Source organism: Gossypium hirsutum, chromosome A12 (genome assembly GCF_007990345.1).
Source record: "Gossypium hirsutum isolate 1008001.06 chromosome A12, Gossypium_hirsutum_v2.1, whole genome shotgun sequence".
Lineage (NCBI taxonomy): Eukaryota > Viridiplantae > Streptophyta > Magnoliopsida > Malvales > Malvaceae > Gossypium > Gossypium hirsutum.
The window spans coordinates 99109825-99126249 of NC_053435.1; the positions used below are offsets into that span (position 1 = coordinate 99109825).

Sequence of the window (16425 nt, forward strand, 5' to 3'; positions counted from 1 at the left end):
CAGGTTAGACCGCCGGTTCAATCTATTTGATTGTCAGACCAATAATAATTAATTAATTAATTAATTAAAAAATCATCAAATCTATTTAATTTTATATTTAATTTTTAATTACTTATGTAATTATTGTTGGTCCAACGGTCAAACCAATCAAACTGGTGGTCTAACTTGTTCAACCATATGTTTCTATTATTAAAATGTTGAATATACATTTGATATCGTACCACATCATCTAAAAAAAATTATTTTTCAAACTTAGAGTGTCACATCATCAAACTTTTATATTTTTCAAGTTCAAGGATCAAAATAGACCTAATTGTCAAGTTTAAAATGAACTAAAAAAAATAAAGGTGTCTAAACCTAGTTGTTAAGATCAAGGGCCAATGTAGACTTACTTACCAAAGTTCAAGGGTCAAAAGTTACATTATCCTCTTTTTTCTTTTACGGTCATTAACAGAATGAGCTTTAATGAATAATGATCTTTAAGTTCAAGGATCAATATAGATAAAAAAAAAATTTAAGAACCAATATAAACCTATTTAAAGAGCCAAAAATTATATTATAAATTTTTACCTAATTCTTTATTTTAAAGAAAAAAAATAAAATACAAAACCAAAATAATAAAAACTCCGAAATTGATGTAAGAGGGTATTAATGAATTTAATAGGTTAACCAAAAGTTTATGCTAAATTTAATGGAAAAAACATTACAAAAGAAAAACTCATATGAACACATGGAGAATTTGTAGTAATCATAGAAAATAAACATTGTTTTTTTAATTAAGAAAAATATATATTGAGAATTCATTAATTTTGTAATTCAGATACGTGTACTTAGATTAACGTACTAATGGTTATAGAATAAAAATTGAACACAAAAACAAAAACCTGATTTAAATTCAAACTCATTCACCAAATTACATCCTTAATCTAAATCACTCTCCCAATTTTCCCACTTAAAAGCTTCCACACAAATGAAATAACATGAACAATTTAATTACAACAATTTTGTACTAAAAACAAGTTCCTCACTCATTTGTATATGTGATTTCTCTATCTTGTATATAAAATAATGACCAGTTTTCTCTTAAACAAACATCCAATAACTTGTGAATTTTTAATATCTTAATATGAAATGGAATAAATGGGGATGATATTAATGTAAACGTCCTTGGAAAATAAAAAAAAAATTAATCACATCAAAAGACTTCAAAATATCCATGCTTAAACTTGATATTCTTCATGATGCGCTGTTGAAAATTCTCAAAAATGTGTCAAAAATTTCCCCAAGGCTTTGCAATGTATACATCAAAATACTGCCAACATTCTCTGCTCCGTACATTGCAAACAGAACAGCAAGATTTCTTCATAACTAAATCCAAAAACAATCCGCGGGTGGTGTAATGCAGTCTTCCTCTGCAACCTTACTTTTCCTCGTTGCAAAACAAGCTCGGTTTTAAGCCAGTAAATCATCCTCCTATTAACACTTCTAAACAAAACTAGTTTCATGCATGTAAGAATTCGTATAAAACGGGGGTATTCCTTGTTACAAAGCATAACAGAAGGGAATTAATGGGCCACTGATCACCAGTTAGTATGCAACCTGAATAGATTGAGCCATATGCATATCTGTGGCCAAGTTGAGGCAATAAATGCATATATGGCTTCCAGAGGGGGGTGTCTAAAGATTAATTCACTGTTTGTAATGATATTTTGGGTTTGTTGCACTCCAAGGTGTTTGCTCTCTACTCATCTGCCAAAATATTAAGAAAAATTTGTCATCAGAAGATTAAATATAATGAATTCTAATAAGTTGCATGCAGTTTATTTATCTCTCTTAAGATAAAAACATTTATTTATCATAAACTAACATCTTTAAACTATGTTGCTCTGACTATTTTTCTTTTTTTGGCTTTAAGTAACAGTGTTGAACACATACTACACTCAACAAAGTCAGAGTAAAATACGCTTTGAATAATCCAATCTTAAAGCTATGATTTAAAATGCAAAGTTAAAATCCAGCAGCAGTGAGCTGTAAATAACGATGGATGTAGAAAAGCAAGAAGAAAGTGATTTTCACCTTTTTCATGTCCAGAAGATACTAAGATTGGTAGAAAAGAAAATAATTATTCTATCATTTGTACCTTTCTTGGAGATAAGGCAACGGAGAAATCTGTCCCCACAGATCCAATGCCTTTCAGAACTTCACTGCCAGAGTTTGGTGTATCGTTGGCCTTATCATCAGTTAAGTTGAGATGAGCTACGGATGATTCTTGCTTTGCAAGGTCCTGTGAGAAAAACAAACAGCACAAACTTGTTATATGATGACATATACCAATCAACAACTCATTTTGATACCAACAGACTATCGAAACAAATAATGAATGGCTATTGTAACTAAAAGTGAAGCTTAACATTCTTCAATTATGCCACAAGGGCATATATTGCAATGACTGTTCAAAGGCCTAACCTACATTACTCTGATTCTTCATTTTCCCTAAACAACTATGTCGAACACATATTTGGAAATGGGTATGGAGGTACTATCCTCCAAATATATAGAAAAACTTAGGGAAAAAAAAATCAAACATACACAGCCATATCTGATACTCAACACTAAGTCCAACATAGAGCCTTACTGCCTAAGCAAGATAAGTGTTAGCATAGTCCAGTGATTCAATAATTCTCTACTTCCAGTAACCAAACTGGGTTGACAAGTAGCAATGTGCTGGTAGTAAATTGCATAATAATCCAATTTTTGACAAAGAAATTCAGGGATTTTCATGAACCTTGCGGATTGATAGATCATAAGATGCAGGATTCCTTGAACTCGGAGCAGGAGCTTCCGCCTCATGCAATGAACAATCCTTCTCATGAACATCACCTTGCTTACAATCTCCATAATCCTGCATCATGCTTCTTGAAGATTTTGATTTACTATTGCTATTGCAATCACCAAATACAGAATCCCCACTTTCCAAAGAAGTCCTTTTTCTGAAATGAGTACACAGTATTAAGACAAACCAAAAGTATCCGAGAAGTTACTTACAAAGCGAAGGATGCTGGTAGACAAACCAGAACCATATAAAAAAATGTTGCTACCATATCCAATGTTGGTTAAAGGAGGGAGGATGAAGTAAGAATTTCCTACCTACAGAGATTATAATTGGCTACACCGACAGAGTTGGGTTTGTTTGAAAACAGTATTCCTCGAAGTTGCGTCCCATCTATAATAGTCTCGATGGTATATCCATGCGGGAAGCTCTCTGTAACATTAGCGTGAAATATCTTCTTCCCCTGAAGTAGAACTTCGTTTGATGGAAAACTATCTCTACCTGCAGAATTGGATGGTAATATAAGTACTATATAACGATACTTTTTCCAAAATTTAACTCATACTAATGAGGGAACAGTTCCATATTGCTCTGGCTCTTCAATTTTCTTAAAGTACTCATGTCTGACGCATATCCAGGAACACCCCCTAAAAGAACATTTCCGTATTTCTAAATTGGTTATATCAGCCTGGTTCCAACTCACACCCAAGTCCGTGTAAAATAGAAACATTCTATTTGTCTCTGTTCTCGCTTAAAAATAACATTTGTCCATTGAGACTGTAGTTAAGTTAGGCCGCCAAGAACATTTCACTGTCATACATAGTATAGCACAAAACATTAGAAACAAGCAACCTATACCATTAAAGAAAATAAATTGAAGAAGAGTGGCATATAGTTTAAGTTCATGAAACCGTCCTTACTTGCTTGGCCACAGCTAAACAAAGATATGGGTTGGTGGTGCACATCATTGTCAGCTTCAATACTAACAAAAGCTTTATCACGTACAAGATTACTAAGATTTTCTTGTTGGCACTTTAACTTCAACTGCTTTCTCAAGGATAATTTCTCTAACTTCCTTTCATCCTTTATAACAAGTCCTGAAAGTCAAATTAATTGCTATTAGAAAATCAGCAGAAGTGGTTGACTAAAAGATTTATGGAATTCTGGGGACCAAACCACATGTGAAAAGCAGCCAAGCCATTGCTATTTTTAATTATAGGTAAACAGAATACAAAGATTAAACCTGTGTATAAGTAATACATGTCATCCAGTGCCTCGAGAGTCTTATTGCAGCCACCAATGAATATAAGAACACCGCTCTTTAGGGGATCCAAACAATCCCCGGAAACAGAAAATCTAGCTGAAGGGCCATCACCCGTAGTAATCACCTTGGTCCACAAGCCAGTTTCTGCATCGATGATAGAAAACATAAATTGACCAAACCAAACTTGTAAGTAATGTTGTCTTATCAGCCATAACCCTTTCAAGCCGCCAAAAAAAAACCCTGAAGAACACACATTGTAAGAAAACACATAAGAAGTCTCTTGATTCCCATGTAAAGGAATGGCAAAAGAACACTAAGTACTTGACTCTTTAATGTTTCTTCTTAAGACTCAAAGGTAAGTAAAGAAACAACTTGCAGAAACTGAATGTTTACCATACTAAGGTAGCCAAGAACATAGTGATAAGTTCTAAATTAGGGATTAGTCAAGAACACCTGGAAGCGCAATGAGTCTATTAATGTCATTTCTTAGGTTTCCAAAACAGAAACTAATCCATGTAGATATCAAGAAATAATAAGTTCAATTGAAGATGATGATAACATGATAAACAATCATGTAATACATACCAACATCAAGCATGTAGAGATCATCATAAAGATTTTGAGCATCAGAAAATCCCCCAAAAACAAATAAGTTCTTGCCGAAAGCAACAGTGGAGTGACCAGCACGGGGTGGCAATATCTGGCCTAAGGTATTCAACTCTTTCCATGCAAGAGTATCTAATACAAATAAAACAATTCCAAAAACAACATTAAAAGCAGCACATTAAGCTTAGATTCATATATCAGCAAGCTATTAACTGTTTCATACATATAAGTAGTACAGTAAGTCAAATATCCCGAGTAAACTAAGAAAACCGTAGACATGTAACCATAGAAGAGAACACATAAATGTGTGAAACTCTGTTTACTTTTTTTTTTTTTAAATTGATACCTGCATCAAAGATATGGACATCAGACAAATAGTAATCATGCGCATCTTCGCCGCCAATTACAATAATTTTATTCTTCCAAGATGAGCAAGTATGGCTATCGCGGGCAGATGGGGGGTTTCCTGATATTGCCGCAAGTTTCCAGACAAAGGTCTCTAAAAGTCAAAGATATCAAAAACATGTAATATAACCATACACAAAAAAAGGTCATGATGTAACAATTATTGTCATGATGTTCACCTGTATTTAAAATATAAAGATTGTTGTAATATACTTCATCATTGTTATCAGAAGATTTCCCACAGCCACCAAATATGAAGAGTCGTTTGCCAACAACAGCTGCACCGTGACCCTCACGTTCCTCTGGCCCTTCACCTCTTACACTTGGACAAATCCATGTGTTTGTGCCTGCAACATAAACATGTAATGAAGTTCTGCATTCTCTAGCACTAATTATCAACTGCTGACTTTAGGCAGAAAATTTATTAAATAAACCAGAACCAATAAATGTGCAATGTTGTTTCCATGCAAAATCTTTATAGCAAATGATAATGGCTTAGCCTTGAAATAAAAAATAACTTCCTGCAATGCTCTAATTGCCATCTAATATTTTCCAGTAAATTGCTCCGCAGGGCCCACTTCTCTCCATTCACTTTGTATAACCGAAAGTACAGTTCCCTATAAGTTATCTGTCTTTTACAAATTATTACAGTTCCCTATAAGTTATCTGTCTTTTACAAATTATATGAGCACCATAAAACCAAGTTTCAAGACAATCTCCAAAATACATTAGTTCTTATAAAAAAACTTTAAAAGGGGGGAAATTTATGTTGATTTCTATCATTGATTCTAAAGTAGGATTATTAGTTTTCATAGAATTTACTTTAAAGAAAAGCAAACGCAGATAAAAGGTAATGAAAGGTGAATCAAAGAAATCCAAAATAACTCACAGGTTTCTAATATATGTAGATCCTTGAGAGGTTTCACACCATCAGTACCACCAAAAACAAATAGATTGTCACCAATAGTGGTACAACTATGGCTGTCTCTTGCAGAAGGCGGTGTGCCCTTCATTACAGGTTGGCTCCATGTTTGCTTAGCTGAAAAAATATTGCAATTATGGGAATATTTTAAAGTGATTAAGGAATTGTGAATGAAGCCCTATATCATAAATGCTAAACAACCCAAGTACAAAAAAAGAGTGATTCAAGCAAACAAGTCTTAAACCCCAAGACTGCAAAAGTTTGCAATGAAACATAAAAGAGTGATTAAAGAATCTCTACTGAACTTTATTGATCATAAATGCTAAACAGCCCAAGTACAAAAAGAGTGCTACAAGCAATTAACAAGTATCAAAAGTCACTTTTCAATATGGGAATATAAGAGGGGTTAAAAGATCTCAAATGAACTCCTCAGATCATTTATGCTAAACAACCCAAGAATGTAAAGAGTGATACGTGCAATTAACAAGTATGGAAAAACAAGAAATGACATCTTATATGGGGAAAATGGTTCCAAAAACATGAACCATAATAAACGTAAATTCCTTTAACCAAACAAAAAGCAAGAAAAGTTTATACTAGCATTATTTGCTAACCCAAGCACAAATAAAGGGATTAACGCTACACCACCAACCCTCGGAGAAAAGAAATGTATTTTATAACACAATTAAACCCAATAAAACCCATAAAATGTAAACTTCAGCAACACATCCACCAAAAATAATCGATTAAGAAAACATATATAACACATCCATTGTATCTTAAATATCAAATAAAAGCCACAATGTAAACCTCAAATTATCACGTAAAGATGAAACAAGAATGGAAAAGAAAACCAGAGTTCAAAAAGGAGCCCACCAGCGTCAAAGACATGAACTTGATTGGTTTGGCAGTTATCCTGGCCATAACCACCAAAAACATAGAGAAATCTGCCTCCTTTAATAGAATTACATGTATGTCCCCATCTTTTGCCTGGCCCTGAACATGCTTCTCCGAAACCTCCAACTTCTTGTTGATAAAGCGGGACCTTTTCCCATCTCATTTTTATTTCTTCTATTATTTTGCTGGGGAAAATGAAGATTTTGAGTGGGAAAGTGAAGGAAAGTTGCAATCTTTGAAGAGAAAGAAAGGTTGGGTTTGGGGGATTTTGAGACTTGAGAGTGGATTTGGACTTGGGAGGAGTTCATGCAAACAAATAATAAAACTCTCGAAATAGAGGTTGCGGACACGTGTGCTAATATTTGGTGGGTCCATTAAAGAGAAGGAAATGGACACAGATTTTGGTGGGTTTTTTACTGAAATAAATTTTTTTAAAAAAATTATATACTAAAATAGATGGTTAGTTGAATTATTTATCAAAATAGATCGTTTTTTTCATTCATGTCTATCTGATGGGCGGGATTCTTTTTTATATTAAAATATAATTTTTCAAAAATAAAATATTTTTATTTTTATTAAAAATATTTAAATTTATATACATGTAAAAATACGATCAATGGGTCAAAATGTAGGTAAAAAATACATGAGAATGAGTCGTGTCTGTCAGATAGAGCAACTAATCGTGCCTGACAGGTAGGCGCAAATGGTACTGTTTTGCACAGTGCACAAACAACCCCTACATGCCATCTGCTGCTGCTACTGCAGACTCATTTCATATTTTTTATGTCAATTTGGATATAAATTTGTCCAAGTTTAATCATAACAGACTCTTTTCATAAATTTATATAGTTTAAAATTATTTTTATAAAAAAAATGATTGTAGAAATATTGAAAAATATAAATCAAGTATTAATGTACCAATACTTAACAACAACTAAAAAAATTAAAAAATTGATAATAATACATTATTAGTATTAATTAAAAGCGTTTCCCAAAACTTAATGGGAGTAGAGTTTTGGTTGTGTGAAAAAAATGGGATATGGATATTTATATCTACAATAACAAGTAGTTCTAAGTATGAATTAATATATTGACAAATGCTTTTATTAAAATTATTTAAAATTTTAATTAAAAAATTTAACACCCACAAATATCAATGTTGTGTTTAGTTTAGTATCTGGTGAATTTAAGATTAAGTTATAAATTATTTAACACCCACAAATATCAATGTTTCTAAGTGTTTTGTATTTTTTAATGTAATTTTTATATAATGTAATTTTATATAATTTTTTTTATTGGCAATTTTCGGGGAAAATTAAGTAACAGAAGCTTTTGTGGGCCCTATCATTTGCGCTTCTAAGAAAGGCTCAACTAGTTACGCCTCTAATATAGGCGCAACTTGTATTCATATCTATACATGAGTCATACTGATCCGAAAATAAAAAAATAATATTTTATTTAAAAAAATATATATATATTTTAATATAAAAAAAGAGTCTCGCTATCAGATAGGCGCGGATAAAAAAATAACCCATTTTAATAAATAATCTAACTGACCACCTATTTTAGTATATAATTTTTTTTAATTTATTTCAGTAAAAAAACTCGATCTTGGTTCATACATGCCTTGTGGAGTTGGAAGACAAAAATAAATAAAGCCACATTTCAGTTTTCAATGTGATTTCTTAAGAGTTCTATTATAAAGATTTAGGGAAAAGTAACCTACAAAGATGGGATATTTATAATTTGTTTAGCGATAAAAAGGAACAAATAGGCGGCTGAAAAGTGATGGAACACTGCAAAAATTGTTCATCTATTTCTATCACAATCTGCTTACCAACTTGTGCTTTCATTGATCGTTGCTTTAATTTTCTTTTCTTTTCTTTTTTGCCAAATGCTTTAAATTGTTTAGAATAATCAATTTTTCGTCTCAAAAAGCAAAAGATTTTATGTACAGTAGCTTTGGAAAAACTACATCAATCCCTCTCTAATCTTTGTTTAAAATTTATCAAATATATAAATTTATCTAAATGTGAAATTTTTATGAATGTCAAGTATGGCTTTATTTTGATAATTGAGGCACTTTGGGTTCGATTGTTACGAGAGAACTATTAAGTTTTTTACTTGGTTCCCACAAAAATTGATAGACCGAGGCAGGCCAATGTTTGGCAATCACTTTCATGAGTGAGGAAGAAGGTGCACATCAATGTCATTTGGTGGTAATGGTTGCACTTGCTGATTTTGGTTGGATAGATGGATCGTTAATATTGATCCACTTTTTAATTATGTTGAAGGTCAAGTTAGTGGGCAAGGGCGAAGCCAGAAAAAAATTTTTGGGGAGGTCGAAGGAAATTTTAATTTTTTATAGTCTATATATTTATAATTTTTAAATGATTAAATTGAATTTTTATAATTTTAGGGGGCTAAAGTGCAATTTTCCTTTACTAATTTAAAATTTAAAAAAAATCTAAAGAGCCTAAATGAAAATTTTCCATTTTAGGGGGGTCGGGGCCCATGCCTGCCCCCTGGTTTCGCCCCTGTTAGTGGGGTGAAAGATATTACGATTGCGAACATGGTGGGCGCAAATGCTAAGTGGCAAATAGATATGCTCTTGCCAACTTTGGGGCGAAACATAGTTGATCACACACAAGGCTGTTCGGTTCCATCTGATGTACTTGGACGAGATGCAGTTAGTTGGGGTAGTTCCCTATTAGGGCAGTTCTCCTTACCTCACTTGTATCACGACTTTGCTAGTAACTATTGGCAAATATCCATACTTTCAAAAGTCAAAGGTATGGATGTCAAAAGTTAGAACTGAGAATAAAAGTATTTATGGCATTGAAATTTGGTTTGAATTTTGGCATGGGATAGTTGCAATTTTGGTCCCTAATTGTATAGGGATTTTACAAGTTGATCCTTGAACCTCAACTATAAATAGGCCTAACCATTTCTCATTTTCTTCATCCCATATTTGTTATTCTCTACTTAAAGCATTGTTCTCTCTCCCTATTTGTAAATTTTTACTTGTATTTTGGAGTGAAATATATTTGGTAATGCCCGAGGACGTAGGCAAAATTTGCTGAACCTCGTTAAAATTCTGGTGTTCTTTATTGTTTATTTTTGCATATTTTTTGTGAGTGTGATTGTAGTGATTTATTGTGCTATTAAATTACGATAGAGGGATATTCTGGCTAGGAAGACCTGGTACTTAAGTGATCCTCATGATCCACCTCTCTTTCTTGAGAATTGAACTTAGTGTGATTTTTCAGTACAATAATTTTACTCTTTTACACGCTTCTGCGTAACAATTGGTATCAGAGCTAGATTCGTACTTGGGGAATACGATCGTTTACACCACTATTCATGTACATGACACTGTTCACGTATACAGTAGTTGGGATTGAGGAGAAAAATGGCAGAGGCATCGCCATCAGCAAGGACTACTGTGACCAATGCAAAATTTGAAGTAGAGAAATTTGATGGTACCAATAATTTTAGTATTTGGCAATGTGAGATTCTGGATGTCTTATGTCATCAAGAGCTGGATATAGCCCTTGAAGAAAAACCTGACAAGATGGATGACAAGGAGTGAGCCAAGATTAATAGACAGGCGTGTGGTACAATACGTCTATGTTTGGCCAAAGAGCAGAAGTACTCTGACATGAGGGAGACATCAGTGAAGAAGTTATGGGATACACTAGAAGAAAAGTTTCTAACTAAAAGTCTTGAAAATAGGCTTTATATGAAAAAGAAACTTTTTCAATTCACGTATGCTCCCGGTATGTCGATGAATGACCATGTGAACTCATTCAATAAAATTTTAGTAGACTTGCTAAATTTGGATGAGAAATTTGAAGATGAAGACAATGCATTATTGTTGTTGAATTCCCTTCCTGATGAATATGATCATCTTACCACCACATTGCTTCATGGGAAGGACATGATCACATTTGATGCAGTCTGTAGTGCGTTGTATAAATCTGAGACTCGAAAGAAAGATAAAAGATATCATAGAGATACAACTGCAGAAGTCTTAACAGTAAGAGGTCGTTCACGCAGAGCAAACCTAATAGAAGGGGAAAGTCCAAAGGGAGACCCGCCAAAGATGAATGTGCCTTTTGTCGTGAGAAAGGGCATTGGAAAAGGAATTGTCCTAAGTTACAAAAGGGCAAGGCTATTTCTAATGCATGTGTAGCGAAGCATGATGAGGAGTTCGGCTTTAGCTTGGTTGGCATGACAATGGCATGTCCTACGGATGAGTGGATTTTGGATTTGTGATGTACTTACCATATGTGTCCTAAAAATGACTGGTTTTCTAGTCTTAAAGAACTAAAAGGTGAAGTTGTTCTTATGGGCAATGATAGTACTTGTAAGACAATGTGAGTGGGTACAATCCAATTAAGGAATCACGACGGCTCAATCCAAGTCTTGATAGATGTTCGCTACGTACCTAGCTTGAAGAAAAATCTCATCTCATTAGGGGCGCTAGAATCTAAAGGGCTCACAATCACTTTGAGAGATAGATTATTAAAGGTAGTAGTCGGGGAATTGACGGTGATGAAAGGCACAAGAAGAAATAACTTGTACTTTTTAAATGAAAGTACAGTTATTGGATCAACATCAACAGTTTCTACAAAACATGCAGATTCAGAGGCTACCAGGTTATGGCATATACGATTGGGACATGCTGATGAAAAAGATTTGCAGACTTTGGCAAAGCAAGGCTTGTTGAAAGGTGCAAATTCTTGCCAATTGGAATTCTGTGAACATTGTGTTCTGGGCAAGCAGACGAGGGTAAAATTTGGTTCAGCAATTTACAATACGAAAGGAATTCTGGACTACGTTCACAGTGATGTGTGAGGACCTACCAAAGTGGCTTCTTTGGGAGGTAAGTACTATTTTGTTACTTTTGTTGATGATTATTCAAGAAAAGTATGGGCGTATCTAATGAAAAGAAAAAATGAAGTATTAGATGAATTTCTGAAATGGAAAAAAATGTTGGAAACTCAGACTGGTCGAAAGGTCAAACGACTTCGATCAGACAATGGTACTGAGTACAAAAATGATCTATTTCTACAAGTATGTCAAGATGAGGGCATTGTGTGACACTTCACTGTTTGAGATACGCCACAGTAGAATGGGGTGGCAAAACGTATGAATTGGACTATACTGGAGAAAGTTCGATATATGTTGTCCAATATTGGATTGGGCAAGGAATTTTAGGCTGAGGCAGTTACATATGCGTGCCATCTAATTAACCATTTGCCATCAGCTACAATAAATGGAAAAACTCCTATGGAGATGTGGACTGGTAAATCTGCTACTAATTATGATTCTTTACATGTTTTTGGTTCCACTGCATATTATCACGTAAAAGAATCTAAGTTAGACCCAAGAGCAAGGAAAGCATTATTCTTGGGTATAACTGGTGGAGTAAAAGGATATTGTCATTGGTGTCCTAATACAAGGAAGATTGTCTTTAGCAAAGATGTGACTTTTGATGAATCAACCATGTTAAAGTACAAGATGCACAAAAGGATGGTAAAACCAGTAGTATTTTGCAGCAGGTGAAGCTTGAAAAGGTTAATGATGATCCAGCTAATATTGAAGAGACAAATATGAAGAAGTTTCGACCCAAGAACCTCTACAGCAACAAGATTCAATTGCTTATAGGAAGCCAAGAAGAGAGATTCGTAAGCCTGCTCGCTTTGATGATATGGTGGCCTATGCACTTCCAATTGCAGATGATGATGTTCCGTCTACTTATACAGAAGCAATAAGTAACCCTAATGGTGTAAAGTGGTAGCAAGCCATGAATGAAGAAATGCAGTCTCTTCATAAAAATAGGACTTGGGAGTTGGTGACACTACCTAATGGAAATAAGGCAATTGGATGCAAATGGGTATATGCAAAGAAAGAATGATTTCTTGGTAAAAATGAAATTCGATACAAGGCTAGATTGGCAGCAAAGGGTTACGCTCAGAAAGAATGAATAGACTACAATGAAGTGTTTTCTCTAGTTGTGAAGCATTTGTCTATTCGGATTTTACTAACCTTGGTTGCTCAATATGATCTTGAACTAGTTCAGCTTAATGTGAATACCGCGTTTTTACATGGTGATTTGGAAAAAGAAATCTATATGACTCAGCCAGATAGATTCAAGGTTGCTGGTAAAAAAAATTGGGTTTGCAAACTGACAAAGTTGCTTTATGGATTAAAGCAATCTCTGAAGCAGTGGTACAAGCGATTTGATCTGTTCGTGAAAGGAAAAAGGTACACAAAAAGTAAATTTGATCATTACGTGTATTTTTAGAAGCTACAAGTAGGAACTTTCATATTCTTGCTCTTATATGTTGATGATATGCTGATAGCATCTAAGAGCAAAGTTGGAATTGAGAAATTGAAGACTTAACTCAATTTTGAGTTTAAGATGAAAGATCTAGGTGAAGCTAAGAAGATTCTTGGCATAGAAATATGTAGAGATAAAGCTCATGGCAGAGTTAGCTTGTCTCAGATAGCTTGTCTCAGAAGCAGTATTTGAAGAAGGTACTACAGCAGTTTGGCATGAACGAGTAGACAAAATCTGTAAGTACCCTGTTGGCTTCTCATTTCAAGCTTTCTGCACAACTATCTCCTTCAACGAATACGGAACAAGAATACATGTTGCAAGTTCCGTATTCTAATGCAGTGGGTAGCTTGATGTATGCAATGGTGTGTACAAAACCCGACATTTTACAGGCAATTAGTATAGTAAGCAGCAGAGGCGAAGCTAGGGGGCTGGAAAAATTTGAAATTTTTTTTAGTAAAGGTAAAATTGCACTTTGGCCCCCCTAAAATTATAAAAATTTGATTTAATCCTTTACAAATTATAAAGATATAAACTATAAAAAATTAAAATTTCATCCGGCCCTTCTAAAAAAATTTTCTAGCTTCGCCTCTAGTAAGCAGGTATATGCATAATCTTGGAAAAAGACGTTGGCAAGCTGTGAAATGGATTCTACGGTATATTCAGAAGACTGTGGATGTCGGATTACTATTCAAGCAGGATAACACACTTGGTAAAAGTGTTATTGGGTACGTTGATTCTAACTATGCCGGTGATTTGGACAAACGAAGATTAACCACTGGTTATGTGTTTACATTTGTTGGAGGACCAATAAGTTGGAAGTCTACACTACAGTCTACAGTTACGTTGTTAACCACAGAAGCCGAATGCATGGCTATAACAGAGGCTGTAAAGGAAGCTATTTGGTTACAAGGTATGGTTAAAACCTTGGGATTGGTTCAGGAGCATATTAACGTGTATTGTGATAGTCAAAGTGCTATTCATTTAGCAAAGAATCAAGTCTATCATGCATGCACAAAGCATATCGACGTACGATTCCATTTTGTGTGGGAAATTATTGATAAGGGGAAAGTTTATCTTCAGAAGATCAAGACAGCAGATAATCCCGCAGATATGATGACCAAAGTGGTAACAGCAACCAAGTTTGAACATTGTTTGAACTTGATCAATATCCTGCAAGTTTAACAGTTGAAGAAGGCACTATTAAGTATTGTTGTCAAAGGTAGAAAGAATTGTGTAAAGATAAGACTATCCTAATCAAATCTTCAAGGTGGAGATTATTGGAAAATATCCATACTTTGAAAAGTCAAAGATATGGATGTCAGAAAGTTGGAACCGAAAATAAGAGTATTTACGGCACCGAATTTTGGTTTGAAATTTGGCATAGGATAATTGCAATTTTGGTCCCTAATTGTATAGGGATTTTACAAGTTGATCACTGAACCTCAACTATAAATAGGCCTAACCATTTCTCATTTTCTTCATCCCATATTTGTTATTCTCTACTTAAAGCATTGTTATCTCTCCCTATTTGTAAATTTTTACTTGTATTTTAGAGTGAAATATATTTGGTAGTGCCCGAGGATGTAGGCAAAATTTGCTGAACCTCGTTAAAATTCTAATGTTCTTTATTGTTTATTTTTGCATATTTATTGTGCTATTTAATTACGATAGAGGGATATTCTGGCTAGGAAAGACCTGGTACTTAAGTTATCCTCGTGATCCACCTCTTTTTTGGGAATTGAACTTAGTGTGATTTTTCAGTACAATAATTTTACTATTTTACACGCTTCTGCGCAACAGTAACAGCTAGGAAAAGGAAAGATTGATTTGGAAGCGGGTTTGGAAATTGGCTGTGCCGCAACGAGTGCGTTAGTTTATATGGTTAGTGTTGCGACAGAGAATCCTTACTAATGAGAAGCGTCATCATCGGTGTTGATGAATATTAGTGAATCCATAAGAGTTGCGAGGGAGAATCCATATTGTAGCCTAACCAACAGTTTACTAAGTTGGTATTGCATGCCGTTCGCCACTGCGAGCCTGTTAGGGCGATTTGGCGTTAGTTATTTAATCAATCAACTCGACATGTTCTTTACCAAGCTGCTGGCTGCTTAGATAAAGGAGAATTTTAGTGAAGTGGCTCGCACTGGAATATTAGCAGGGTAGATTTGAGAGAGGCTAAATAGGTATATTTTTTAGAATGAAAGTAAGTCAAAGTCTATGGTTGCCAGGCACTGTTGGGCGGAGGCCATGTCTCATGGGGTGGTCATGGTAAAAGTTAAACTCGATGGTGGAAAAGTGAGCGGGACCGGTTATTGTATGCCGTTCAGTGGTTGAGTCAAGGTAAACATCGATATTGCTATAGACGTTGCTTCAGGCACAGTTGTTGTAAGGGGTTGATTCGGAACTCTTATGGGAATTGGCTATCTGGGTTCAATCGAAGCATTGGATAGATCTCTGTGCTATGGGAAAAGTTTCAGGAGATTGATGGCTTGCGGGTAGCATAGGGTAAAGGGTACTGTTAGGTGATCTTGGAGAATGATAATTAGGAAGCTACACAGGTAATAACAGATGGACTCGTTGGTATCATTACCAATAGCTCAATGCGACACATTCAAGGTTTATTGGAATTGCAATGGGAGGTGCCGATGCAACATGGTTGTGGACTTTATGGCCAAGGCGTTTCACAAGAAAGCTGCTGCCCTTCAGCAGTTCGAGAATCCTATACAAAGGTTTTGGGCGATATTAGCTAAGGATATAGGGCGCAATAGTCTGTAGTGGTGTTGCTACTTTCTTGTTTCAAACCAATTGTTTTATTTAAAAATTCCTATTAACAATATATCAACAAGAAGGAATTGTATTCTCCCTTCTCAATAGAATAATCAAAATTTTCTTCCTGATTTTCCACTTTTTTAATTGAATTTAAATTGTTTCAGGAAAAAAAAGCTAAAAATTAAGAGGAAAATTCTTATTTACTATTCTCCTATTAAAAAAGAATAAAAATAACATAAAAGAATAAAAATAACATAAAATCACAGTTTTGTAACTCAATTCTCTATTTCAACATGCATTTGGTTGAAATCATTATTTTAAAATTAATTTATTCTAAAAAGATCCCAAAGCCCAAATGAGTCCGAAGTACTAGTCAACAAAGA

General features: G+C 34.4%; 1 protein-coding gene across 3 annotated transcripts; it reads right to left on the reverse strand.

Moving 5' to 3' along the window:
* Nucleotides 1-1076: 1076 nt before the first annotated feature.
* On the reverse strand, nucleotides 1077-7230 carry LOC107951211 (kelch domain-containing protein 3). 3 transcript variants are annotated; one of them, XM_041083243.1, is made up of 11 exons: nucleotides 6904-7230; nucleotides 5995-6144; nucleotides 5285-5452; nucleotides 5047-5199; nucleotides 4680-4832; nucleotides 4074-4334; nucleotides 3751-3927; nucleotides 3148-3331; nucleotides 2786-2990; nucleotides 2141-2284; nucleotides 1077-1749 (listed from the first exon to the last, which is right to left on the reverse strand). In XM_041083243.1, exons 1-11 carry the CDS (start codon nucleotides 7085-7087, stop codon nucleotides 1690-1692), a joined length of 1839 nt encoding a protein of 612 aa, XP_040939177.1. In that variant the 5' UTR covers nucleotides 7088-7230; the 3' UTR covers nucleotides 1077-1689. The 3 variants fall into 3 exon arrangements, with proteins under 3 accessions (XP_040939177.1, XP_016741649.1, XP_040939178.1); XM_016886160.2 differs by having other exon boundaries at nucleotides 4074-4238; nucleotides 6904-7228; XM_041083244.1 differs by lacking the exon at nucleotides 4680-4832 and having other exon boundaries at nucleotides 4074-4238; nucleotides 6904-7229.
* Between the last annotated feature and the right edge of the window lie 9195 nt (nucleotides 7231-16425).